Source organism: Galeopterus variegatus, unplaced genomic scaffold, assembly GCF_000696425.1.
Source record: "Galeopterus variegatus unplaced genomic scaffold, G_variegatus-3.0.2 Scaffold6814, whole genome shotgun sequence".
Lineage (NCBI taxonomy): Eukaryota > Metazoa > Chordata > Mammalia > Dermoptera > Cynocephalidae > Galeopterus > Galeopterus variegatus.
In genome coordinates this window covers 57291-84452 of record NW_007732925.1, presented here as the reverse complement: position 1 = coordinate 84452, position 27162 = coordinate 57291, and the positions used below count along the sequence as shown (strand labels likewise).

At 35.4% G+C, this 27162-nt stretch overlaps 1 protein-coding gene across 1 annotated transcript in view; it reads left to right on the top strand.

Moving 5' to 3' along the window:
* Positions 1-3895: 3895 nt before the first annotated feature.
* LOC103606745 (focadhesin-like) overlaps positions 3896-27162 on the top strand; it is a gene marked incomplete at its 3' end in the record, with an annotated part of 75026 nt that continues 51759 nt past the window's right edge. The window contains exons 1-6 of the mRNA XM_008591301.1: positions 3896-3904; positions 6379-6513; positions 9718-9768; positions 11666-11749; positions 15911-16037; positions 21753-21938. Coding sequence (XP_008589523.1) covers positions 3896-3904; positions 6379-6513; positions 9718-9768; positions 11666-11749; positions 15911-16037; positions 21753-21938 — 592 coding nt within the window. The remainder of the gene's footprint in view (positions 3905-6378; positions 6514-9717; positions 9769-11665; positions 11750-15910; positions 16038-21752; positions 21939-27162) is intronic.

The window sequence follows — 27162 nt, the reverse complement described above, 5'->3', positions numbered from 1 at the left end:
CGGGGGGGGGGAGAGGAAGATTTAAAAACCTCAACTTTTTTTTTTTTTTTTTGAAGCTCTTACAACAAGAAAATGGAGGGGACACATCTGGGAGGGAGGAGGGAGGGAGGTTTTGGTGATGGGACACAATAACTAACTACATTGTATATTGACAAAATAAAAATAAATAAATAAAATTAGGAGATAGCTATCTGTTCCTCTGCAAAGGAACAAAGTCATTTACAGCACAGGAATTAGAAGGAAAGGCTCTGATTTTTCTGGGATTTGTTATTTTTTCCATTGGTTATAACAGCAATAACCATCCTTTTCACTGTATAAAGCCTCTTTGCATACACTTCTCTCAATATGGCCTCTACTGTTAACCTTGTACTATACATAGAGCAAGTGTTACTGACATTGTTTCCATTTTGCAGCTGGGGAAACAGATTGAGGAAGATTAATGACTTTGCTATAGTCACACAGCTACCAAATGGGAGAGCCTGGGGTTTCTGACTCCAATCATGTGCTCTTCCCAGTATATCTCACCAGATAAGTTCTTAATCTGTTCTGTTCAGTGTTGCTAAGATTCTTGTGGAAGAATAACATGGAAAAAATATTATTCTCCTCCAGCAACAAGATATGCATAATATAAGCACATAGAAGAGGATGAATTCTCCGAAGTCTCATAAACAAACTAAGCAAGACGTTCTGAGTTATTTGTACATACATATTTATGTGCTGTATGTGCATAATTTTTAGGTATTATTCCTCATGATCGATGTGTCTGTCTGTCTGTCTGTCTGTCTGTCTGTCTATCTATCTATCTATCTATCTATCTATCTATCTATCTATCTATCTATCTATCTATCTATCTGCTTGTTTTGCCCCTACTGTTGAATGGTGGATTTAGTATTGTAGGCTGGCAGTGTCCTCAGCACTTTTAAGATTTTATTGCACGGTCTTTTGGTCTTGTTAATTTTGAAAAGCCTTTCGTTATTCTAAATTATTTCTTTGCAGGTAGTCTGTATTTTCTCCCTTGTAACTTTAGAGATTGGCTCTCTATCTTTAGTGTTTAGCAGTCATATTATAATGTATCTAGATGTAAACTTATTTTTATTTATCTTAGGCTTAAATTAGAGAATTAATGTCTTTTATTGACTCTGGCAATTCTCAGCCATTATCTCTTTAGTGCTTTCTTTCAATTCCTTTTTTCAACCTTTTATTTTGAAATAACTTTAAACTTACAGGAAAGTTTTAAAAATAATACAGAAAGGTGTGTGTGTGCATATATGTATATATATGAATATTATTCAGCAATGAAAAGAAATAAGTACTGATACATGCTACAATATAGATGAACCTTGAAAACAATATGCTAAGTGAAAGAAGCCAGATACAAAAAACCACATGTGGCATGATTCCATTTATAGGAAAGATTTAGAAAAGGCAAGTTTATTAAGATGAAAAGTAGATTTGTGGTGGTTTAAGTTTGGGGAGGATGGGGGAAAATGGGGAGTGAATAATGTTTATGGGTTTTTTTGTTGGAGGATGAAGATGTCTTAAGTTGATTGTGATGGTTGTACAACTTTGTGAGTATACTAAAAACCATTGAATTGTATACTTTACTTAGGGAATTGTATGGTGTATGAATTATATCAAAAAAGCTATTATTAAAACAAAAGAAAAAAAGTACGGAGTTCTTGTATATTTTCCACTCTTCCTCTAATGCTAACATCTTGCTTGCATACAGTTTTCAAAACTAAGAAATTAATATTGGTGCAGAGCTGTTAACTACACTATGGACTTTATTCAGATTTCACCAATTTTCTCACTAATATGCTTTTTCTGTTTCAGGATCCAATATAGGATCTCACATTTTGTTGTCATGTTTCATAACTCTCTTCCAATCTTGTTGGTTCTTTCTTCTCCTTAGCTTTCATGATCTTGATATTTTTGAAGAGTCCTGGTCAGTTATTTTGTAAAATATCCCTCAGCTTGAGTGTGTGTGACATTTTCTCATGACTAGATTGTGGTTATGCATTTTTGGTAAGAATATTACAGAAGTAATGTGCCTTTCTCAATGTATCATATCAGGGGATACATGATGTTGATATGTTTCATTAGTAGTCTTGTTCACCTTAACCTTGATCACTTGGTTAAGGTGATGTATGCTGGGTTTATCCACTGCAAAATTACTATTTTTTCTTTTGTACTTAATAAATGTCTTTGGTAGAGATACTTTGAGAATATGCAATTGTCTTATATGTTCTCCACCTTTTGTGCATTAATTTTGGCATCTGTAAAGCTAGGCAACTATGCCAATTGTAGGATTACAGCAATTCATAACTAAAGCCAAAATGTTTCATTATTTTAGTTATACTAAGTTTCCACTTGTATTGTCAGGGCTAGAGCTCAGACCCTTCAAACACATTGTGCTCAGACCCTTCAAGCTCATTGTACAGACTGGGTCACAAACCCTTCACATGCCAGGCTGGGTCACCAGACCCCTCACATGCAGGTCCATGCTAGGTAATTGGGAATGATCCTGGGAGCCATTGGCAGACGACACGAGCTCAGTCCTCAGCAGCAGCAACAGCTCCAGCAGCAGTAGCGGCCGCCCTGTGGCTCCCCTGGGGACATCCCGGGGTTGGGGGGGCCCTGTGGATCATAGCCGCTCATCCTTTATACTTAAGCCCATAATGCAGGGCACGTGGGTGCACATGTGTATTTATATCAAAAGCTTGGCAATATTATGAACATCTGAGGAGCCCTGACCGTTTATATTTACTTTCCCTACAACATCTATCAACACATCTTGCCTATAATAATTATTCCTGTGATGTTTGCTTAATAGTGATTTTCTCATTACTTCTACATTTATTAATTGGAATTCTTCTGTAAGGAAGAGCTACTCCTCTCTCATTTATTTATTTATTTATTCATTCATTCATTCAATTACTTATATTATTGTGGGCTGATGGATATTTATTTTATGCTGTGAATTATAATCTAATTACTGTTGTTTTCTGTTGTTCAAACTATTCAAGTTTTGGCCATTGGGAAGTCTTTCTGTTTGGCTCTTGTGCTCTTTCAACAAGGGCACATTCTTTTTTGAACATTTCCTTACTTTCTGGCACAGTAATGTTTTTCCACACTTATATTTTTCCTATCTCAACCTTGGAATCAACCACTTCTACAGTGGCCATTCTAAAACTAAACTCTTTTTGGAACTCTTAGTAAACATAAGAAAAAACACTTTATTTAATGATCCATGACTTGGAACTTCTTATATTTTGTAAGTCTTATCTCTCTGGGCTATATTTAGGGTAACTTCCTGTTAATTGGGTTAATAATTTCCACAACTATATTTTTTATTTCTACAGATTCTGTTTTTTTTTTTTTTTCTTTTGTCTTTTTTGTGACTGGGAAGGGGATCGCAACCCTTGGCTTGGTGTCTGCACTGCGCTCAGCCAGCGAGCACACAGGCCATCCCTATATAGGATCCGAACCCGCAGCGGGAGCACCACTGTGCTCCCAGCGCCGCACTCTCCCGAGTGCGCCACGGGGCTGGCCCTGTTTTTTTTTTTTCAAATTTGCCTTTTCTTTTGTATCATGTCATATTTTCTTACTGGTAATAAAATTCCTTGTCTTAAGTCTTTAATTATGTTAAGTACTTTTGTATTACCTTCTACTTGTTTTTCTGTGAGTCATTGGGGGGTTTGTGTTATATGAGTATACTTCCAGAGGGGTCCAGGAGCCCCTAGATATCTATTTTCTCAATCATTTCAGGTGTGGCAATCATGTTGCTGGAACCGGAAGACAATCTGTTTTTTGAAAACAGACTAGTCATATGCTAATGATCAGGAAAGGCAGAACAAGCCAATAAAGGCCAGATTAGTCCAATATAGTTTGACAGATGACACAGGTAAGAAAGCTAGTAGTTCTGTTTTTCATCCACTCTATCCCCCAACTTCCGCAAATGTGCTCCTTCTTCCAGTCTTCTTTTCTTTTTTGTTGCTACTATTCACCCAGGTCTCTAGGCCCCAAACATCACACTTTGCAGTAAATTCCCCAGGTTCTTTTAATTCTTTTATTCTCCATCTCAGATTACCCATCCTGCGGTGTTCCAGGGCCATCAGTACTTTAAGTACCTATAATCTGTTATACATTATTACCATGCTAGGTGAAAGGGGAACAAGAATTGTAAGACATGGTTATTGTCTTTTAAGAACTTAATATCTAGTTGGGGAGATGATTTCCATACATGAAAATAGTGAGTAATACCAGACAGTATATAATTAAATACCAAAGTGGGTGGCACAGAGTTTTAAGTGTTAGAGGGTGGAGGAAAGAAAAGGGGAAAATGAGGGGTTGAGTTTTAAGAGAAAACTGAGGAAGTGGGATTTAAACTAGGTCTTGAAACAATATAGATTGGAATTGGATAGGTATTTAAAGTGAGGAGAAAGCATGAGCAATTAGCGAGTTTACTGAGCATAACATTTTGGGAAAACTTTGGAGACTGTTTATGTGTTAGGGACTAGTGAGAAACAGGAATTAGAGACAGAGAAAGGTGATGACTGACTTTGGCTGAGCTTACCAAATGAATCTTTCAAGGGTAGCTTTTTGAGTTTTGGTGTTCAACTCAGAAATCTCTAGAGGCTGCCTTTTCTTTTTGATTCTGGTCCAAGCTGCTTTGGTATTCCAGGTACTCTGTGATCCACCAGCCTTTTGCCACCAGTGCTCATGCTTTTTGTGCCTACAGCATGCTGTTTTGTATTTGATTATGCTTTCCATTTCCGTGTGGTGTGTCTGTGTGTTTTTTGTCCATTCCTTCTTCAAGTTCCTTCTTCAAGACTTGTCACTTTGTTAACCCTCCCGGGTGAATCCCACCAACTGACATATCTTTCCTCCTTGGATTCTTCTTGAAACTATTTTCTGTTAAGAATGGTTCAAAATCAAATAATGTACTTTTTGTTTTCCAATAATTTAGAATGACATACGTTTCTTTTCCTTTTCAATAAGGTGGTAAGTTCTTTGAAAGGCTAGGTTATGTTTTATATTTTAGTGTTCTTCTTAGTACTGTGTACCACTGTGGGTGTATACTTGGTGTTGATTGGTAGCTTTTAAAGAATTGATTTATTTTTTATTTCAAATACTGAAGAATTGTAGTATTAGCGTTACTTCTTTGTGTAAATGTGCCTACTGCCATGCCTGGCCTATAGTCCTGCCCTTAATAAATGTTAGTTGAATCCACATCACATAGTGGATCCCAAATCAAAGATCATTTATTATTCTGCTCTTTCATGGAAAGTAGAAAATAGGAGCAAAAGCACTGAATCTAAGTTTTCTGAGAGATACTCTTTTTGCTGTCTTTTCCTTTGAGCTGCTCCTTAATCTGTATCCTTAAGTATACATAATTCTTTGACATCTTTTCACTTACCACCTCTTGTAGTTTTTCTAAATAATTTATGTTTGTAGATAGAGATAAATCATGTGTATTAATTACAGCTTAAGAAAAGAGATTGTAGTATTTTAGAAAGATTAATCCTTATTAAATGCTATCTAATTGATCTGTTTTGGCACTCTTCCTGCTTGTTTTAAAATTTTAATAACATATCAGTCAGTGAAAAAAATAATCCATTATAGATGAAATTGAACTTAGTAGGACATTTGAATGGCCATAAAACCAGATATTGAAATGAACTAAGAACACTTGGTTTAAGGAAATTAGGCCAAGTTAAAAATGGCATCATATTTTTGTTGGGCTTTAGATTTTATCACTTAACAGCCTCTTAAAAAGTCTGAAGTGAGTTTTAAAATGTCTTAAATTATTTTAAATAATAAAATTATTCTCCTACCTCCTTTAAAAACTTGTAAGATGATTTGAGAAGGCTTGGTTAACATATATATGTTAACACCACAGTTTTCTGAGTGGCAATGAATGTAGTTTCAGCAGGGCTGAAAAACTACAAGAACTCTGGATACCAGGCATTATACATGTGCTAGCAGTAGCTTACCCTTCTTTATTTCAGGAAATCCTTCTTTAACAGTGTATATAGCTAACCTGGAGTTGCGCATGAGTGCAGGGTGTGTGTGTGAAAGAGAGAGAGAGTGAGAGAGTGAGCAAGAGAGAGAGAGAGTGTGTGTGTGTTATTTACTTGGTTAACCAAAACAAAGTAGTAAAAAAGCAATTGTGTGAGGCAGGCTGGATCTTCTTCAACATTTATATTGTTTTAAATGATTTCTTTTGAGGGGTGGTAACTTATCAGATCTTAACTTCTAGGAATGTAATTTTTCTTCTCTGAAGTTTTCTTATAATAAAAGATAGTACTCTTAACTAATGGCTTTATGTGAGTTGGAGCGCTGTTAGATATTGACTTTTTTTTTTTTGCTTCATAGGTTGTTTGCATTCGCTCCACTTGGAATGCTCTGTCTCCAAAGCTGAGTTGTGACACAAGACCTCTCATTCTGAAGACCCTGAGTGAACTGTTTTCTCTGGTTCCTTCCTTAACAGTCAATACAGCTGAATATGAGGTATGCATTTGGAGCTCAACAAGTTGCCTGTTACTACATTGGAAAGCCATGTAGTAATAGTTTGGATAAATATTTTGGATAAATATTTAATTTTTTGTTTGACAAAATCCTTTAGCATTTTTTGTTCTGAGAAAATCTTGGTATCTTTATGGACCCTTAGGAGTAGGAGGATAGCTACTCTTACCAATTCTGTGGCTTACCAAGTTTTTATTATGAGAATATGGTCAAGATTTTAAAAGATAAATATGTAGACAAAAGTGTTTTTAAAATAATAGAGATCACAAAGCCAACAGTTTAAAATCTTTTTGTTTTATGTTCTAAAAATGTTTTATGTTCTAAAGAATAAGTTACAAAGACCTTAATAAAGACAGGACAGACTTTTCCAATTTTACAAGTTTCTTGGTTTTTACCATTATAATGAGTTGAAACACTTGGTGGAAGATTCTTTGCTTTAAAATTCATATATCGCTGCTTAATATTTTCTTCATTATTTCTTCTTTGAATGAAATGGGTCTGAGGCTGGCAAATTACATTTAGCCTTTTTTTCCTGTTCACCTTTTTTCCTTTTCCTTCAAAGTGCAGCAATTGATTTTCACTTGCAGTCTTGGTGGACTTTTAATTTGATTTAGTTCTTCACTGCCATTCCGTAAGATTTCAATAATAGTTCCTTACATGTTTTAGATCACGTGATTACACAGGATTATAGGATGATACCTCTAATCATTCTAAATACTGCACAGTGAATAAAACTAAATTTACACTTATCGAGCATACAATATTTAGCACAGTGCCTGGCACATAATATATATTCAGTAAGTAGTTGTTGAATGAATGATTGAATCAATATAGGATATTTTGAGTTTATTCTCACATGTGCCTTTTTGTTTTAGGGTATTAAAAATGAATCAATTTGTGACTCCTAGGGTATATAGTTCACCAACAGTCTTTTTATGGCTACAGTTCACAGGTACTTGACCTTACATTGTCTGAGTGTGCAGGGCTACTGATAAGGAGATAAGACTGAAAACAAAAGCAAGGATATAATGTGTATATTTATTTTCTGTCTTCAAAGGCTGAAATCACATACCTTTGTATTGCTTGTACTTTGAGTTATTCAGATTTTATTACAGGTTAATTCATCAAGTGGTTTGTGTGCTGGTTTCCTATGTTTGCTTATCCATGACTGTGAATTGCCATTTGGACTAGATCTTTTTTATTCTTTCAGATTTTATATTCATTTCCACTGGTATCTTATTTTGGTTTATCTTCATGCTTATATAATACTATTATATAAGTATGTATCCTCTGTTGTTCAGGCAGACTGTTTTGGGGCCATTCTATCCATCTCTTCCCTCCCAGTCAGGAGGGTCATTCGGTGACCATATTCCCCTTGGAAGTGGAAGTGAAGACATGTAGACTCTCTCTCCCTCCTTCCTTCCTTCTCTCCCTCTGTATGTTTAGATAATTTGTTTTCTTTTAACTGCTTGAAATTTATCTGGATGTGAGCAAGACTAGAATTTAATTTTCTCAAAGCATTTCTTAGGTCACTTCTATCCCTTGTCACCTTGGTACCTTACATTTGCCTAAAATGAAGTCTAGCCTCTCTATACCAAGCCAATAAGGCCTCCTAGAATCTGGCCTTACTCTACTAGGCCTCATTCTATATTCTGTACTCCAGTAAAACTATACCACTTGTTTTCTTATCTGCCTCCAAACTTTTTAGTTTTTTTCCTTTGTTCATGTTGTTTCCTCTGTCTAGACTTACTTTCTTTCTCATATTGAATTTTAAAAGCTATTTTAGGAAAAACAGAATTATTTTAACTCATCCCATCCTTTGAGAATTTGTTGGCAAGCAGGAGTCTATTGCTCCAAAAGTTCTTTATTGGTACCATTCTAAGAACATTTATTTCTATTCTATATCATAAATGCATGTATGCTTATATTATTTTCCTGATTAAATTATAAGCTTGTTGAAAAAATCAAGTTCATTATTCAATTCAGTGTATTTTCTGAATTGCTTTCCACAATGCTTAGTACATTTATTCATTGAGAATATATTTATTAAAACTATACTAGGCCTTAGAGAGTCTAATAAATAATAATAGATATTGTTTTGGGGTACCTATTAAATCCCCAGCAATTGTCTAGTTACTTTATATCAATTCATTTTAACATGTGATAGGAAGTTATTTTTTACTTTATAGCTAAGGATACTGAGGTTTTGAGAGGTCTATAGACTTATTAAGCAAATATTTATTGAGTATCTGCTATGTGCCAGGCAAGTAACTTGACCAAAATTGTAGTTACTAAATGAAAGCTGGTGCCTCAGCCAGGACTTCCTAACTCCATAGCCTATATTTTTTCATTAGACCATGTTGTCAGTCCTTGCCTTGCAGAAGCTCAAAAGTTGGTAAAGGAGATACACATGAACAATGATAATTGTAACAACATATGAGGAGTACAGTTAATCAAAGGGTGACGAAAGTGTGGTGGAGAAAGTGATGAATATTCTTAGGAGGAATCTAAGGAAACCTTATTTAGTTGGTGCTATTGGACAAGGGTGTTGAAGAATTAATATAATGTGGCTTCCCCTTGAAGTATGAGTAATAGAAAATGCAAAGTCAAGGAGATATAGGAGAACCTTATATGATTTAGAAGGACAAGAAGGTAGATGAGGTTAAACTGAAGAGGACACTGAGTATTGAAAGATAAATGGCTTTTCCACTTAATTCATTATTTATTAAATATTTGTCATTTTCAAGAAACTTTTCTGGGCTCTGTGGCCTAGGTCTTTGAAATGAAAAGAATAATGCCCTAAGGAGCATCACAGCAGATGCTAAACTGTGCCATGTGCCATATAGCTGCTTGCAGAAAGGAAAATTCTCTTCTGGGTAGGGGACCAGGAACAGTAGCATAGAAAACTCACATTTGTATTAGGACTTGAGGGGTCAATAAGAAATACTCAGTTTTCTAAATTTAATAATTTTAAAATCTCAGTGTGTTTAAAATATCCATGTGTTTAGATGATAGGGTCCGTGTCATAGTATTTTCATTTTATGAATGATGGGTAAATGTAGATTAAGTCAATTACTGATGGTATAATTTAAAAAGTGATTTCATTTCCACTATTTGCTACTTCAGATTGTTTACTCTCGGTTTTAACTTTGTCTTAAAAATGTATTCTTCTGTTTGCTGATTTTTCAGAATTTTAAAGTTCAAGTCCTCAGCTTCCTCTGGACTCACACTCAAAACAAGGTACTTGTATTAGTCCATTTCTGTTGCTTATAAGAAAATATCTGGAACTGGGTGATTTATAAGAAAAAGAAATTTATTGTTTATGGTTTTGGAGGCTGGGAAGTTCAAAGTGCAGGGAACACATTTGGTGAGGGTCTTGGTAGTGGTGACAGTAACCCAGGGGTCTCACATGGTAGAAAATGGCAGAGCAAAGAGAGACTAACTTCTCATGTGCTCTTCTTTCAAAGCCCTCAGAACCACTCCCATGACCACCATTATTAATCCATTCACTACTGCATGGTACTACAATCTAATCACCTCTCCAAGGCCCCACCTTTCAATTACCATAATAGAATTTCCTACCCTTGACAGTTAAACGTGGGAATTAAGCTTCTAATATATGAACCTCAGGGACACAATTCAATCAGTCCACAGCAGTACCGTCACAAGGAGTGTCAGTGAGTCAGAACAAAGCTGGGGAAAAAAATCGTGAAACAAGACCCTTAGAATGAAAAATATACTCTCTTGAAATGATGGCTTCCTCATTTAAAAAAAAAGGATGATTATAAGAAGCTTAGGTTTCAAAAATTATTCTCAACTTATGCTGATTCATACATTTTCACCATAAAGTACACTTAATACTTCTTGAATCTGACAGATGTAAAGAGGGACTGTTGACATTATCTCATATTTTTCATATGGTCCATCCCCTTCACTGCTTTGCTCCTCCCCCACCATCAAGCATACCAAAGAAACAAAGTCCAGTTCATTTTTTAGGTATTGTTTCCAATCAAGGAGTACAGAGAAGAGGTATCTTATATCTGACTTATGAGTGAATGAGTTTAGATTTCAGAAGGCTAACTTGTCCTGCTAATAGATGGAGAATCAGAATTCAAACTCAGGTCTGGCAGACTCAGAACCTTCATACTCCTTTCACTAAATCATACTACTTATGGGGACCTGCACAATTATGAGTTACTTCTTGTTTAATGTCCAAGGTAGGATAAAAATTAAGTTTTTCTCATCCTGTTGCCTGATGAGATTCTCCAGAAAAGTGTTTGGTGCTGATAATTTTTTTCAATTGTCCCTTCTTCAGACTCTTTTACACCTTCTTTTCTTTTTTGTAGGGTACAGTGTGTTGTTTCAGTACGTGAATATTTTGCACAACGATTCACATGATTCGCTTAGGGTAGGCAGCATAGTTTCGTCCCCTTTAGTTCACCCCTCTTCTTCCTGCCCATCCCCACCCCTCCCACCTGTGGTAACCATTATTCCACTCCGTACTTTTTTTTGTTTTAAACACACAAATATTAATATCCTTTTTGAGAAAGGAACTCTTAAAAATGAATTAGAAAAATCTTAGGTAGAAATTTGGTGAAGAATTGTTTTAAACACACAAATATTAATATCCTTTTTGAGAAAGGAACTCTTAAAAATGAATTAGAAAAATCTTAGGTAGAAATTTGGTGAAGAACATGAACAGATAAGTCACACATCCCAAAGAAACACCCATGGTTGATAAGTATATTCTAGGATCTGGTTGTGAGCAGGGGCAGGCATGGCCCAGCCACCATCTCATGATCCCGGGTGTTGGGCAGGCTCCGTAGCTGGCCTGGATTTGTGGTGGTGGGGGTGGGGCTAAGGCCCATGACCCTTGTCTCCCAGGGCCCCCCTGGGCACCTTTTCCTCTTATCTGCACAATGTTTTTATTTGAAATGAGGATAAAGTTCCTTGATTGTTTTTCTGAAATTGCTAGATAATGTCCTTTTGACCTAGGCAAGGCTTGAATACCATTTCTAAAGTACTGGCTATACAATTTTTGTGTTGATGAGGTAAGGTTTTCTTTCCTTGTCCAGATTTGATGTTTAATATATGTTGTGTTTGTTTGTTTGCTTGCTTTTGTTTTTACCCTGTGCAGGACCCAGTTGTAGCAAATGCTGCATATAAATCTCTGTCCCACTTTAGTGCAGGAGAACACACCATTCTCCATCTGCCTGAAAAGGTAGGCATTTATACTTTCTCATTAATATCTCTTTCCTTTGCTGGGTTTTATGGCTTTATTTGTATCCTCCCTTAGGAGATCTTTAGCTGATGAATGTATATGTAACACTAGGTGTATTGTCTTTACAAGATAAGACTTCACATTCATTATTTGTTTAATTCGTAAAACACTATAGCAGTCTTAGGCTTTACAGATAATGAATTTAAATCTTTTTGAAGCAGATGGAAGACACCTGTGATGCAAATGAAGTCTTCTTAAGGTGACTGTGTACATGGTTTGCTCTAGAAGATCTGTGCCCCTATTTCAACCACTTGGCCAAGTCAGTGTACCATTTTGGTCTTCAAATCCAAACATGGCCTGTGTAGGCTAAGATTTTATACCACCTGTGTAGCCAAAGGTTTTTATTATAAAAGATATACTACTTAGCCTTCCTCTTACCTTCTTTAGCATCCTACCCCCCAAAAAAAGAAAAAAAACAAAAACAACAACAAAAAAAGAAACTACAGAGAGTGTTTTTCTGGTGAAAGATAAACATTTAGATAGAACATATTGACTGGCTAAGATTTTATACCACCTGTGTAGCCAAAGGTTTTTATTATAAAAGATATACTACTTAGCCTTCCTCCTACCTTCTTTAGCATCCTACCCCCCAAAAAAAGAAAAAAAACAAAAACAACAACAAATAAAGAAACTACAGAGAGTGTTTTTCTGGTGAAAGATAAACATTTAGATAGAACATATTGACTCACCTCTCTGTTTCATTAAAAAATATTCAGCTATTTAAAAAATAAACTTTTTATTATGGAGATCTTAAGGTAGACTGTTTGTTAACTTCTGGAGTTAATTTTAGAGGTAATGTAAAAGAGCTCATTATGCATCCAAGGTTGGTATAAATATGGTGTAACCCATTTGGCTTTGATTTAAGTGGATGTCACTGCATTCATCAGAAGCTGTTTCTTCTTTTAGCTGAATTCATGCAGATACTTGATGTGTTCCAAATAAAGTCCTCTGTTTATGCACAAACTCTTGAATTTTCATAGGTTTCACACACAGAAAGGTGGTTGAAAGGTTATCTGGCTTGGAACCCACAGTGAGGCATTTTGTAGGATAAGCTTTCTAGTATTCAGTTTAAAGAAGATTTTAAAATTTGTCATTTTATGTTTGCCTTTCCGTTTAAGTTTTTTCAACAAAGCTTAGCTATAATTGGAAGGGCTTTGTTGTTGGTGGTGTGTTGTGTGTGTTTTAAACATATGCAGTTTTTCCTGGGTGTTTTAGCAGCTAATATAATATGATTGCCTACATTTTGTAACTTTAACAGGTATTCTTTCATATGGCTTCTCTTGATTCTCCCTAGTTGTACTCACAATGAATGCACGCAAACCAAGGGAAAAAGCTGGTATTAGCATAGGGAAGCTAGAACAAATAATTCTTTAAGAGATGAGCAGAGGAGGAGGGAAATGTAATGGAGCCAAGTTCAAAAAGTAAGTGCTAATTTGTCTAAGAAAATCAGCTCACATTTGAGGAAAAAATGGAAGAAGTGATCATACCTTTATAAATACTTAGAGTGTGTCACCTATATTTAAATTACAGTACATCTGCAATTCTTTATTAAATTTTATGCATATTTGAGATGCAAACAAAATGCTATTAGCTACATAGCAGATAAACTAATATAGGCACCCCGTTAAGTGGATATGAAATTAGACAACCTAAGATCAGAGGATGGATCAATTTTCTTTATTCTTATCCTGGCACCTCTTTTTTTAGTGGCTCTTAGAAATATTGGTGGACTGGGTGATGTGAGTTATTTTAAGTAATTTACATTGAGCAGAAGGACTGGGTAAGATAAAATGTGTGCAAAATGATTATATCACCTGTTCACAGTAGACAATTTCCCCCAAAGAAATCTTCATCTTCTTCAGCTGAGATTCAAAATACCAGAAGTGGGACTTAGCAACCACATGATTAGGCTCAAAGATTTGCATGCGGTAGTAGGGTGGCATGTGGTATTTGGGAGTGGGCAGGCAGTGCCTCTGCACCTTGTTCTCTCACAGTGGACCTGAGGCCTTCATGGCACTCCCTCAGAGCTGACTGCCACCCACCAAAACCCTCCCTCCCTTTTTAAACAGCTTTATTAGCATATGATTCACATACTATACAATTCACCCATTTAAAGTATACAATTTAGTGGTTTTAGTATATTTAAGGGATTTTACAATAACAGAGCAACTGTAATCTAATTTTAGAACATTTTTCCCACCATTAAGAAACTCTATTCACAGTCAAACCCCATTATCCCTTCTTCTCCCCCAGAACAAGCAACCACTGATGAACTTTCTGCATATAAGTTTGCCTATTCTGGACCTTTCCTATGAATGGAATCATATAGGATGTGGTCTTTTGTGACTGGCTTCCTTCACTTGGCATAGTGTTTTCAAGGTTTTTTATTACATAGCATGTATCTATACTTTATTCCTTTTTATGGCTGAATAATGTTCTATTGTATGAATATACCATGTTTTGTTATACATTTATCAGTTTATGGACATTTGGGTTGCTTCCATTTTTTGGTCTATTATGAGTAATGCTGCGATGAAAATTCATGTGCAAATTTTTGTGCAATTATATGTTTTCATTTCTCTTGGTTATATACCTAGGAGTGAAATTGCTGGGCCACATGGTAACTCTGTTTTACTGTTTAAGGTACTAGGATGTGTAAAAAGTAAGTAAGCAAGGCAGAGGGATCCAGAACCAATTCCTTTTTAAGGACTTTTTAAGTTACTAGGTCTGGTTAGAATCTCTAATACAGCTCCTGATGATACCAAACCTAGAGAATTCTAAGTTTGTACCCAGACCAGAGACACTTGGAAAACCCTGCTAATCAGAAACCAAAAGGTTTGCAAACATGCCTGGATATGTTTCTCTGGTAGGCAGTGATATCAACAAATGCCGTCATGCCCTATTTGGAGCATGCTTGATAGATATCGCTGTAAGTATGGCTAGTTCAGCCCTCTGAGAATTAGGCACTCAATATTGAATCCAAATTAAATCTGGCTTTGGTAAGTGCTCAGGTAGTCAGGTTGCTTTCACTCCTCTTCACTAGTGGAGAGAACACTAGTTATGGTTAAAGGCTTCATTGGAGTTCAGATTATTATACTTAAGAGCAGCATTTCTTCTCTATTTCCATTTATCCCCCTGAAAGAATCCTGACTCAGTGCAGTTCCTAAGTGGAACAGTGCTTTGGGGACCTATGATGAAGGCAGTCTGCAGGAATTGTTAATTATTTCTAAAAATAACTCTGGGAGACAGGCTAATGGTAATGACTGGGTTCTGACACTTTATGGTTATAGAAACTACTTCTATGTATTTTGATTTCCTCCCCTAATGCTTAATTATCTCCATGTGGGCATTATGATGATGTGTCATTGAAAGTATTAAAAATTTAATTAATTACTTAACAGTTATATCTTGTGGAAACTACAATAGTGGTAATCTTTTTATATTTAAAAAAATTTTTATTCTTAGGTTTCAAACAAACCTAAGTAATCACAGGACAACCACAAAATCTTTAAAATGCAAATTAAACACAATAAAGTATAGCTACCAATTACAGATTTTAGTGTTTTTATATCACATAGCAATAAACTGCCAAGCCCCCCCCCCCCAAAAAAAGTCAACTAAAGGATTCTGTCATTCCCTGATCTCTACTATATATTCTATTGGAAGATTTTAAACTTTGTCATAGAGAAGTATGAATAGAATCAAGAATTTAAGAAAAAAGTATTCAGATAAGGCAAATAATTATAAACTATAGAAGTTCAATATATTGAATATGTCAGTGTTTGTATTTTATTGTCAGATGGTGTAGAATTTTATTAGTTTTCTATAATAGTCCTTGTTTATGTTGGCTTATTTTCTTATTGTATTCTATTAATTCTTTAAATGGATCTGAGATTTATTTAATAAGTCGACTAGAGTTTACCATTTAGTTAATCTGGAAAATAAATAGATTTTTAAAAGTTAATTTTAATGGTCTTTTGACATTGTAGAGTGATGGTGTCTAACAAAATTTTTAAATCTTGACATAAAAAAGACAAAGCAAATATTTTACACAGTGTTTTAGTATCATCTTCTCCATAATCTTATCACTTATCATTACAGATAAGACCAGAAATCCCAATTCCTGATGAGTTAGATGAAGATGAAGATGATGAGGATATGGATCTTTCAGTGCCTGGCTCTTGCTATCTCCAACTATTGTCACTCACTGCTCCATTGGTTTTGCCAGGTGACTCCTACTTGGTAGCAGGGAAGCTAGCATATTTTAGTGATTTTTACTTGTCTGATTGTGTTCTTTTGTGATATGTACATGCTGTAGTTTAATCTTAGTATTTATTTTCTAACTGAAATGCTAAATGCACCCATCTATTCTATAAGAACTGCTTGAAGGTAGTACAGTGTTCAAAACACACCAAAAAATGTTAAACTTGAGTAAATTGAACTGGAGAACTAGTTTAAACAACTATTTTCACTGATAATTAAAATTCATTTCAAAAGCTGGGTTTATAAGACAAATTTGCAGTGGGACTCTAAGTCACTATTTTAAATAGTTTTTTTATTATATAAACTAAGTGAAAATATCATTAGACTATTTGGAGATTTACAGGATAGTTTCATCATTATAAATTTATTCTTTCTATAGAATTACTCCAAAAATATTTCTGATATTTGAGAGCTATAAATTAATGCTTTCAAAAAATGTATCAAGTTGTATGGTCATTGGGTTTTGATATAGCGCTAATATGGCCTCTAACTTTTAAAAAATTATTGTTATGCATACATGTGGTAATCATTCCATTTGTACGCCAGGTTTAGAAATACTCACCTGCTCCTATTACTATATGCTCTACCCAAGAAATGGTAGGTGAGTCATATCTGTAAAATTTGATTACAACTGTGACTGGAAATTTATATCATTTTATTTTAAATTTTGTTTTCTGATTATTAAAAAAATTTTAAGATTCTGCAAGTGATCCACTGTGATTAAGTAGCTTTTCAGTATTAGCCAGCATTTTGTTGTGTTCTGTTCCAATTCTACCTTGAATATTCTTGGATGTAAAAATTTAATTACTGAAAATGAAGTTCAGTAAAATCAAAAAATGTGTTCTTATTTTCTCAGTCATTATCACACTAACCTGTAATGTTGGAAGTTTTTTTTCTTGGTTTTATCCCACATGGAGATTCCTGGGAAATTCAGCTGAATATGTACTAATTTATTTCTAGACAAAGCTCCTTTCCCAAATCCCTGCCTCCTTTCATTACAAAAAACTGAATGGTACAACTTAGACAGAGTTCACCTTTTCTTTTCTCCTTATTTCTGGAACAAGCCTCGAAGACTTGCTCACTCCTCCTCTCTTCTGTTCTTCCCCATTTCCTACCTCATAGCTCTCCAGAGTCAGGATCTCTCCTGAAATTAATAGTGAGTCTGAATCCAAGGGGGGAAAAAGCCTTCAGTTATCCTAAATTCCTCCTGTGTCTTAAAGTAACCTTAGAGTCAAAAATCCTTTTGGGCTTTTTGAATGATTTGTTCCCTCTTAAACGTGTTCCCCATTGCAGACTTGTGGTATTAGAAAGAGAAGGGGAAAGATATTTGTTGCCAAGACACACTGTTGTTTTTGTTCTCCCAGTATGTGCAGTGCTCTGGTGGCCATTAATTAGCTTTTCTACACTGTTTGTACTTGGTGCTCACCAGTGCCTTTCCCAGAGAAAGAAGGGGAAGAATTGAGGTCAACAATTGCATTTGTTTGAGAAAATTCAATAAAATTGGAGTGAAGTGGGTGGACTACATGCTATCTATGTCTAGCAGACTATGTCACTGTGGACAAAGTTCTTCATTTTTCTGTGCCTCACTTTCACTCTGATTACTAGAGAACTAAACAAAGAACCAGGAAAAGGGCACCTGCCTTAGGAACATATACACTAAAACACACAGGGTGGCTGATATATGTTAGTCTCTAAGTACTGAAGGCAGAAAAATGGATTGCACTGAAGTTAAGTGAATCCTGACCATTCTCCCTTCTTAATTCCTTGTAAATGAACATAAAAGCGGTTGCAAAGTAAATCCAGTAATTTGCATTATATTAAATAAGAATGTTACTGGTATAATTTTTTTTAAAAAAAATAATTTTTAGAAATAATTTTAGACTTATAAGAAGTTGCAAAAACAGCTTAGAGAAAAAAAAAAATAATTTTTAGAAATAATTTTAGACTTATAAGAAGTTGCAAAAACAGCTTAGAGAGTTCCCGTGTGTCTTTTACCCAGAGCTCCCATTGATGACGTCTCACATAACTTTAGGAGATTATTGAAACAAGAAGATTGACATTGGCACAATATTATTAACTAAACTATAGACCTATTTGGATTTTATCAGTTTTTTTTTTCAGTATGTAAACTTTTGGGATTAGTTTTTTTTTTCCCCCCGTAACTCAACATAGTGTCTTTGAGATCCTTCCAAATATTTGCCTGTATCAGTTGTTAGTTCTTTTTTATTGCTGAGTGGTATTCCATCATATGAATGTATCCACTCAGGCACTGAAAGACAATTGGGTGGTTTTAAAAATTTATATCGGACACCCTGTATTATTTTCACATTCTCACCTGATGTCTGTGAGGAAGAGACTAGGGAAAGGCTCAAAGACAATGGAAAATATCCTAGTTGCTAGCTTAGTAGCTGGGGGAAGATGGAGCTACACACTAAACATCCTGGCATCTTATCCTCATTTAAATTATTCTCTGGGTTGGAATTGAAAATACCTAGTTTGCTGTAGAGCTTGACAAGTAGACAAATTTCCACTGATGAGTTAGTCCATGTGCTGATGTGTACTTGTCCCTTGGCATGTATCAGTATAGATTCCCTTCTGAGAACGCCTGAAATTTCCTTCTTTCACTATAGTGTCTCTGTCTTCACAGACAGATGATTTGTAGACATGAGCGTACTTTATAAAGTTCATGAAGAGATTCACATTATCTTTTAATTTCATTTTTCCATGGACTTTTTGAAGTATCCTCCTAGTTCTGAAAAGTCTATACTCATACCCAGCTTGAAGCAGTCATACTTGTATTATGAGTAGGCAGGAATAGGGGTATATGGCCTACAGTTGGCTATTACTCATCCTTTTTTGTTTCGATGATGTGTTGATCAAAGTTGTGACAGAAAAGGAGACACATTCAGATGGAGTAATTGAAGAGAGTTTAATAACGGGTCTATTTACAATTGTGTTTTCAAGGCTGAGAGAATCAGTTAGTTAGAAGTGCTATAATACCAAGGTCAAGGGTTTGGATCCTTGTACCAGTCAGCTGCCAAAAGAAAGAAAAAGGTTAAGGGAAGTCCACAAGAGGTGGTAATCATCCCAGAGAACTCACCTTCCCTTGGCCTGTGGAGGTGAAGGGAGGGAGAAGAAGAGAGAGCATCTGTATCATGAACAGGGCTGCCTACAGGGAGCCAGGACCTTCAGAAGAGAGATGCAGGCAACATGTCGCAATCCTGGAGGAAGGTGTCTGGGGAATGCATTCCTTGACCTCACTCTGTTTTCACTCTCTGATCACCTGACAGTTTCTCTCAGTGGTTGAAGCCAACCAGAAACCACAGGACGAGGGAGTTTGTTGATGTATTTCTTAAAGATTACTCTCCCAGTGCACAGAGCAGGGTTGAGAAAGGCCTGGCATCTTATCCTCATTTAAATTATTCTCTGGGTTGGAATTGAAAATACCTAGTTTGCTGTAGAGCTTGACAAGTAGACAAATTTCCACTGATGAGTTAGTCCATGTGCTGATGTGTACTTGTCCCTTGGCATGTATCAGTATAGATTCCCTTCTGAGAACGCCTGAAATTTCCTTCTTTCACTATAGTGTCTCTGTCTTCACAGACAGATGATTTGTAGACATGAGAGTACTTTATAAAGTTCATGAAGAGATTCACATTATCTTTTAATTTCATTTTTCCATGGACTTTTTGAAGTATCCTCCTAGTTCTGAAAAGTCTATACTCATACCCAGCTTGAAGCAGTCATACTTGTATTATGAGTAGGCAGGAATAGGGGTATATGGCCTACAGTTGGCTATTACTCATCCTTTTTTGTTTCGATGATGTGTTGATCAAAGTTGTGACAGAAAAGGAGACACATTCAGATGGAGTAATTGAAGAGAGTTTAATAACGGGTCTATTTACAATTGTGTTTTCAAGGCTGAGAGAATCAGTTAGTTAGAAGTGCTATAATACCAAGGTCAAGGGTTTGGATCCTTGTACCAGTCAGCTGCCAAAAAAAAGAAAAAGGTTAAGGGAAGTCCACAAGAGGTGGTAAATCATCCCAGAGAACTCACCTTCCCTTGGCCTGTGGAGGTGAAGGGAGGGAGAAGAAGAGAGAGCATCTGTATCATGAATAGGGCTGCCTACAGGGAGCCAGGACCTTCAGAAGAGAGATGCAGGCAACATGTCGCAATCCTGGAGGAAGGTGTCTGGGGAATGCATTCCTTGACCTCACTCTGTTTTCACTCTCTGATCACCTGACAGTTTCTCTCAGTGGTTGAAGCCAACCAGAAACCACAGGACGAGGGAGTTTGTTGATGTATTTCTTAAAGATTACTCTCCCAGTGCACAGAGCAGGGTTGAGAAAGGGTAGAGGGTAGATCTGGAGAGGTTAATGGAAAACATCTCACATCGGTGTTTTATGAGCTTTGAATGGAGAGGCTTAGTTGCATCTAGGAGGGCTCTATGTAGGAAGGATAGAACTGGGCACATAATAGATGATCCAGTGAGTGCTTGCTACCTTTAATTTAATCACGGTCATCTACGAGAGACTTTTAGATAGATCTATTCAGAATGAAATTCCAGTGTATTTAAGTGGACCCTTGCTTTTTGTTCCTGTAAGAGGTACATGCAGCTTTTTTGTTTTCCATTCCATATGATTTGTTTAGCTTTAATGTTTTTTTTTGGTTTTTGTTTCTGTATTGGGCAACCTCTAGTGGTTCTTAGGAAAATAACACTTGATTATAAACCTTCAGTTTTATCAAAGTCTGTTTTGTTTGGGCATCCTATTGTCTTCTGATCCCACATTTCTGTGTTATTTTGTAATAAGTAAAATGTCAAGCAATAAAGTTCTTGGGCTTAATTTGAAGGAACATAAGCAAAGAATAGTAAATGAATTTTTCATTTTTTAATAATTGTACTAATATTGCTACAGAATGATGGATAGTCATGAAAGACCTGTCTGAAAACACCTAAATGACAAGAAGTAGTCAGTCACATGAAAATCTGGGACTACTGTGTTCCAGGTAGAAGGAACAGCCAAGTGCAGTGGCCCTGACTTAGATACCAACTTTGTGTTTTTCAGGAATCTAAAAAGGCCTTGATGTGTGGCTTTGACATAACAAGGAGCGAGGGTGGTAGAGGTGAGGTCAGAGAGGGAGTCAGGGGCTAGATTATAAAAGGCCTTGATTATGGTTAGAAGTTGTGATATTCTATGCACAGTGAAAAACCACTGGAAGGTATTAGGAAAGGGAATGACAAAATTCTGGCTTCTGGGTAGAGATAAGTTTGTATGAGTGGTCATGAGGAAAAGAAACCAAGAAACTAGTTTTTACATTAAGTCTATGTGAGGAAAAGAGAAGATGATAACTAGGCAAGTAGTAGTGTAGCGGTGAAAATAGAGAGAAATTCATGGATTTGGGATATATTTTGAAGGTGGAGTCTGAAGGCTTTGCTAATGGATTACATATAAAAACTGAGAGAAAGAGAGGAATTAAGGATGACTTGCAAGTTTTTAAACTTCAGCTACTGGGTGCCATGTTCTAATTTGGGGAAGACTAAGAAAGGGATGGGGATTAAGAGTTTTCTTTTTTACCATGTGATCTTTGGCTTGAAATATAGCTTAGTTTTTTATATATGAGTTAAGAATGAATGTTTCTCTTCTAGCATACTTTTGGTCTCTTTTTATCCTCTTTCAGCTTTGGAAGAATTTTTTACATCGCTTGTGAAACAAGAAATGGCAAATATGCCCCGTGGAATATATCACTCTGCATTAAAAGGAGGTACCCGCTCAGACCAAGGAAAGACTGTAGCAGGAATCCCCAATTTTATCTTGAAAATGTATGAAACAAACAAGCAACCAGGATTGAAACCTGGCCTTGCAGGTAAGGATAGTGCATAGAGTCAAGGCACAAGTTTTTAATGTCATGATTTAATTTCCACTTCATAGATGGAATGTCTTGGATCATGCAGGGCATTGCTGCAGCAGCTGGTAACATCTAGACACAGCTGGATAAATTACAAAAATAAATAGTTACATTTTAAAAGGCATCAGAAATCTGTAGCAGCAAAGAAAAATAGATGGACCAAAATTCTAGGGTGGGCAGAACCCTAGAATTTTAGAACTCTTTCTTCCCCCCTTGGGGGCATTCACTGATTCTGATTGTGTGCTAGGATTGAAAGTTGACCCCGGTGAAGGCCTGGCCTGTTGAAGGAAAGAGAAACCAGTAGAGCTCTTAGTGGTTGCATGAGACTAGAGTGATGAATTAGTCTCCTTATTGGACATTTACTTAATTTTTGAGTTTGTACCAAAAGCTAAAGAGCTAGGCTGAAAGCTTCTGAAAGGCAAAGTGAAGTCTCCTTTAGTCTTGTGGTGCTTAGGAAACAAAAACTGGCTGGGAGAATGGGCCTGAAAACAAAGCATGTAGAAGGGGAAAGCTGTAGAGACAGTGCTGAATTGATACTGAAGATCTACAGGCGCACTCAGATTGTGCATTTACTAATTCCAGCCGTAGCTGGAGGCTGAGCATTTAGGCTCAACCTTAGCAGGAGGCTGGTGCAGGATATGAAGAAACCAACAGAGAGATCTTGGCATTCATGTGGTACCAGAGTGACAAAACTCAGAACTTGGGAGACCTCCAACACAAAGCCTGTTTTTCCTGTAAAATATTTGCCACATTTTGACGCTTTATGGGAGGCTAAGGAGCTAAGCTGAAACCTTCTGAGGGCAGATCGGAGTCTCCCATAATCTTTCCAGATTGAGGAGTAGAAGACCCGTTAGTCTGTCAGTTGAAAATCTTGGGGGGTGGGGAAAGACATGCTCTAGGAACAGGAGTGCACCAAAGGTAGACTGAAATTTACCAAAACTATAATCAAACCTAACCCAGATCGATCTCTGATTAGCTTCACCTAATCTGCCTAACAAGGGGGAGAAGAAAACTACAGTCTGATAAACAATAACATCATTTAGAACTTCTGTAGTTCTTTCATGTACTGTCCAGTATACTAGACATATGGAAAAGTACTAGGCATGAAAAGAAAAAAAAAAAAGCTAGAAATGACGGGGACAATTCATGGACATAAACAAGTCACTCCATTAGGAAAATATCACAATTCTAATTGGTGTACATGAAATAACATAGCTTCAAAATATATGATAAAAGTGAGCAGAACCAGAAAAACCCATAGTAATGATAGAAACTTTAAAATATCTTTTTCAATGATTGGCAGAGCAAGCATACAACAAAATCAGTAAGTTTACAAAATATCTGAACAACACTATGAGCAAACTTTATTGATGTATAGAACATTGTGCCTCACAATGATAGAATTCATATTATTTTTAACTGTACATTGAAAAATTACCATAACGCTGGACAATAAATGTCAACAAATTTCAAAATATTGAAGTCACTTAAAGTTTATCCTCTGATGACAATGGGATAAAGCTAAAAATAAATAAAAGACAACTAAAATACCTTCAGTTAGCTGAAAATTGAACAGGATATTTCTGAATAACTCACGGATCAAAGAAAAAAATCGAAGTGGGAATTATAAAATAGTTTAAACTGAATGATAACAAAGATAAGGAGTATAACAACTTGTATAATATAGCTAAAATAGTGTTTACAGGGCAATGTACACCTCAGTATGTATATTAGAAAAGAAGAAAGTAATCATGATTTGAATTTCCATCTCAAGCTTGAAAAAGAAGAGCAAATCAAACTTAAAAGATAAGGGAAAAATAATAAAAATAACAAAAATCAGTGTAATAGAAAAGAAAATAAAGAAAATTAGCAAAGCCTAAAGTTGATTCTTTGAAAAATTTTAAAAAAATTGATAAATCCAGTATATTTATTAATCTTATTTAGCCATTTATTATCCATGTCTAGATAATAAAATACAGAAAACACAGGCTATATATATCAGGGACAACAAAGGAATCCTACAGCATTCAAAAAGATAAGAAATATTATGAGGACATTTTTACAGTTTACAATATTTTTACAATTTAGATGAGATGTAGAAATTCCTCAAAATACAGAACTTACCAAACTGACAGAAGGAAAAATAACTATATGAATAATTTGATACATATCACGGAAATTGAGTCTGTAAACTAACGACCTTATCACAAAAAATAACCCAAAGTACAGATCTCTTCCTTGATGAATTTTCCTAAAAATTGAGAGAGAAATAATAGTGATCTTACACAACTGTAACAGAGAACAGAAAAAAAAAGAACACCCTTTTTAGGGGATCAGCATAATCAGAATACCAAAACCCAACAAGTGCTTTACAAGAAGGGAATAATACAGAGCGTTCTTTTCCATAAACATAAATGCAAAAATCTGAAACAGAATATTAGAAAATTAAATTAAGCAGTATATACAAAGAATTAAGAGGGGTTAGTTTAATGTTTGATAATTGATTTAATTCATTGCATTAAGAGAAAAAGGCAGAGCAATCTTTAAATGGTTTCAATAGTGCAGAAAAATCCTTTGAATATTTTAGCACCTATTCATGATACCAAAAATACCCTCTCATTATGAATATAAGATAACTTATTTTATTCTGATAAAGAACATCTACCATATAATATTTGTACTTCATATTGAAATATTTAAACCTTATTCCCTGAGATTGGGAAAGAGATATGGATGGTTATTATCACCACTATTATTTAGTGCTGTACTAGAGAACATAGCAAGTGCAATAAGCCAAGAAAAAGAAATAGAAGTCATATGGATTAGAAAGGAAGAAATAAAACAGTCATTATTTGCAGGTGATATGATTGTATACATAGAAAATCCAAAATAATCTACAGACTACTAGGGTTAGTAAATGAATTTAGCATGGTTATTACAATACATGCAAAGGTCAACATACAAAAATCAATTGTGTATTTTAATATACCATAAAAAGTAGACAATGAAATTTATTTTATTTTTTATTGAAATATAATTGATTATACATGTTTGTGGGGTACAGAGTTGAATATCAGTACCTGTGTACAATTGTAATGATCAAATCAGGATAAATTATATATTCTTCATTACAAAACATGATCATTCTTTGTGATCCTTAACCAATTTCTCACAACCCCCCTCCACCACCTTTCCTATCTCTAGTAACCACAGTTCTGTTCTCTCCTTTCAATGTATTATTGTCATTGCTATTTTCTTTTCCTTTCTTCCTTCCTTTTTTTCACTCCCTTCCTCTCTGCCTCCCTCCCCTTTTCCTTCCTTCCTCTCCACCACCCTCCCTTCCTTCTTTCCTTCCATCCTATCTATTTATTTTTTAGATCGAACTTAAGATTGAGGACAAGTGGTCTTTCTCTTTCTATGCCTGGCTTATTTCACTTAACATAATTTTTTTCCAAGCTCATACATGTTGATGTGAATGGCAGAATTTCATTCTTTTTTATACCCAAGTAGTATTCCACATGTATCTATAGCACATTTTCCTCATCCAGTCATCTGTTGATGGACATTTAGGTTGGCTCTATATCTTAGCTGTTGTAAATAGAGCTTTGATAAACATGGGAATGCAAGTATCCCTTCAACATGACGATTTCCATTCCTTTGGGTATATACCCAGTAGTGGAACTGCTGGATTGTATGGCATTTCTATCTTCAGTTGTTTGAGAAGCCTCCATATTGTTTTTAATAATGTCTGTACTAATTTACAGTCTCACTAGTATTGTGAAAGGGTTCCCCTTTCTCCTCATTCTCATCAGCATTTGTTATTCTCTGTCTTTGTGATAATAGCCAGTCTAGCTGGGGTGAGATGATATCTCAGTGTGATTTTGATTTGCATTTCCCTGATGATTAGTGCTGTTGAATATTTTTTCATATACCTGTTAGCCATTTCTATTTTTTCTCTGGAGAAATGTCTATTCAGCTCCTTTGCCCATATTTTAATCAGATTATGGTTTTTTTTTTTTTTTTTACGGTTGTTTGAGTTCTTTGTGTATTCTGGATATTAATCCCTTGTCAGATGTTTAGTTAGAAAATATTTTCTTCCATTCTGTGGGTTGTCTTTTCACTCTGTTGATTATTTCCTTTGCTGTGCAGAAGCTTTCATGTTTGATACAGTCTCATTTGTTTATTTTTCCTTTTGTCCCCTGTGCTTTTGGGGTCTTATGCATAGTGTTTGTCCAGTCTTACATCCTGAAGTGTTTCCTCTATGTTTTCTTCTAGGATTTTTATAGTTTCAGGTCTTACATTTAAGTCTTTAATCCATTTTGAGTTGATTTAGGTATTTGGCAAGAGGTACCAGTCTAGTTTCATATTTTAGTTTCCTATTTATAGATGTCTAGTTTTCCCAGCACCATTTTTTGAAGAGGTAGTCTTTTCCCCATTGTATGTTCTTGGTGCCTTTGTTGAAGATAAGTTGGCTGTAAGTATGTGGGTTGACTTCTGGGTTTGCTATTCTGTTCCATTGATCTGAATGTCTGTTTTTATGCCAGTACCATCCTGTTTTGGTTTGTATAGCTTTGTAGTATGTTTTGAGGTCAGATAGTGTAATGCCTCTGCTTTATTTATTTATTTATATTTGCTCAGGATTTCCTTGGCTATTTTGGGGTATTTTGTTATTCCATATGAATGTTAGGAGTGTTTTTTCTATTTCTGTGAAGAATGTCATTGGTATTTTGATGTGTAACGCATTGAATCTGTAGATTGCTTTGGGTAGTGTGGATATTTTCAGTGTTGATTCTTCAAAGCCAAGAGTATGAAATATCTTTCCATGTTTTTATGTCCTCTAATTTTTTCAGTAGTGATTTATAATTCTCATTGTAGAGATCTTTTACCCCTTGTTTAAATTTATTCCTAGGTATTTTATTTTTTTGATGACTGTTGTAAATAGGCTTGATTTCTTTTTCTGCTAGTTTGTTGTTGGAGTATAAAATGCTGCTGATTTTTGTATATTGATTTTGTATTCTGCAACTTTACTGAAATCATTTATCAGCTCAGATGTTTTTTTGGTAGAATCTTTAGGTTTGTATATATGATCATGTCATCTGCAAACAGGGACAGTTTGCCTTGTCTTTTCCAATTTGGATACCCTTTATTTTTTTCTCTTGTTCGATTACTCTGGCTAGTAATT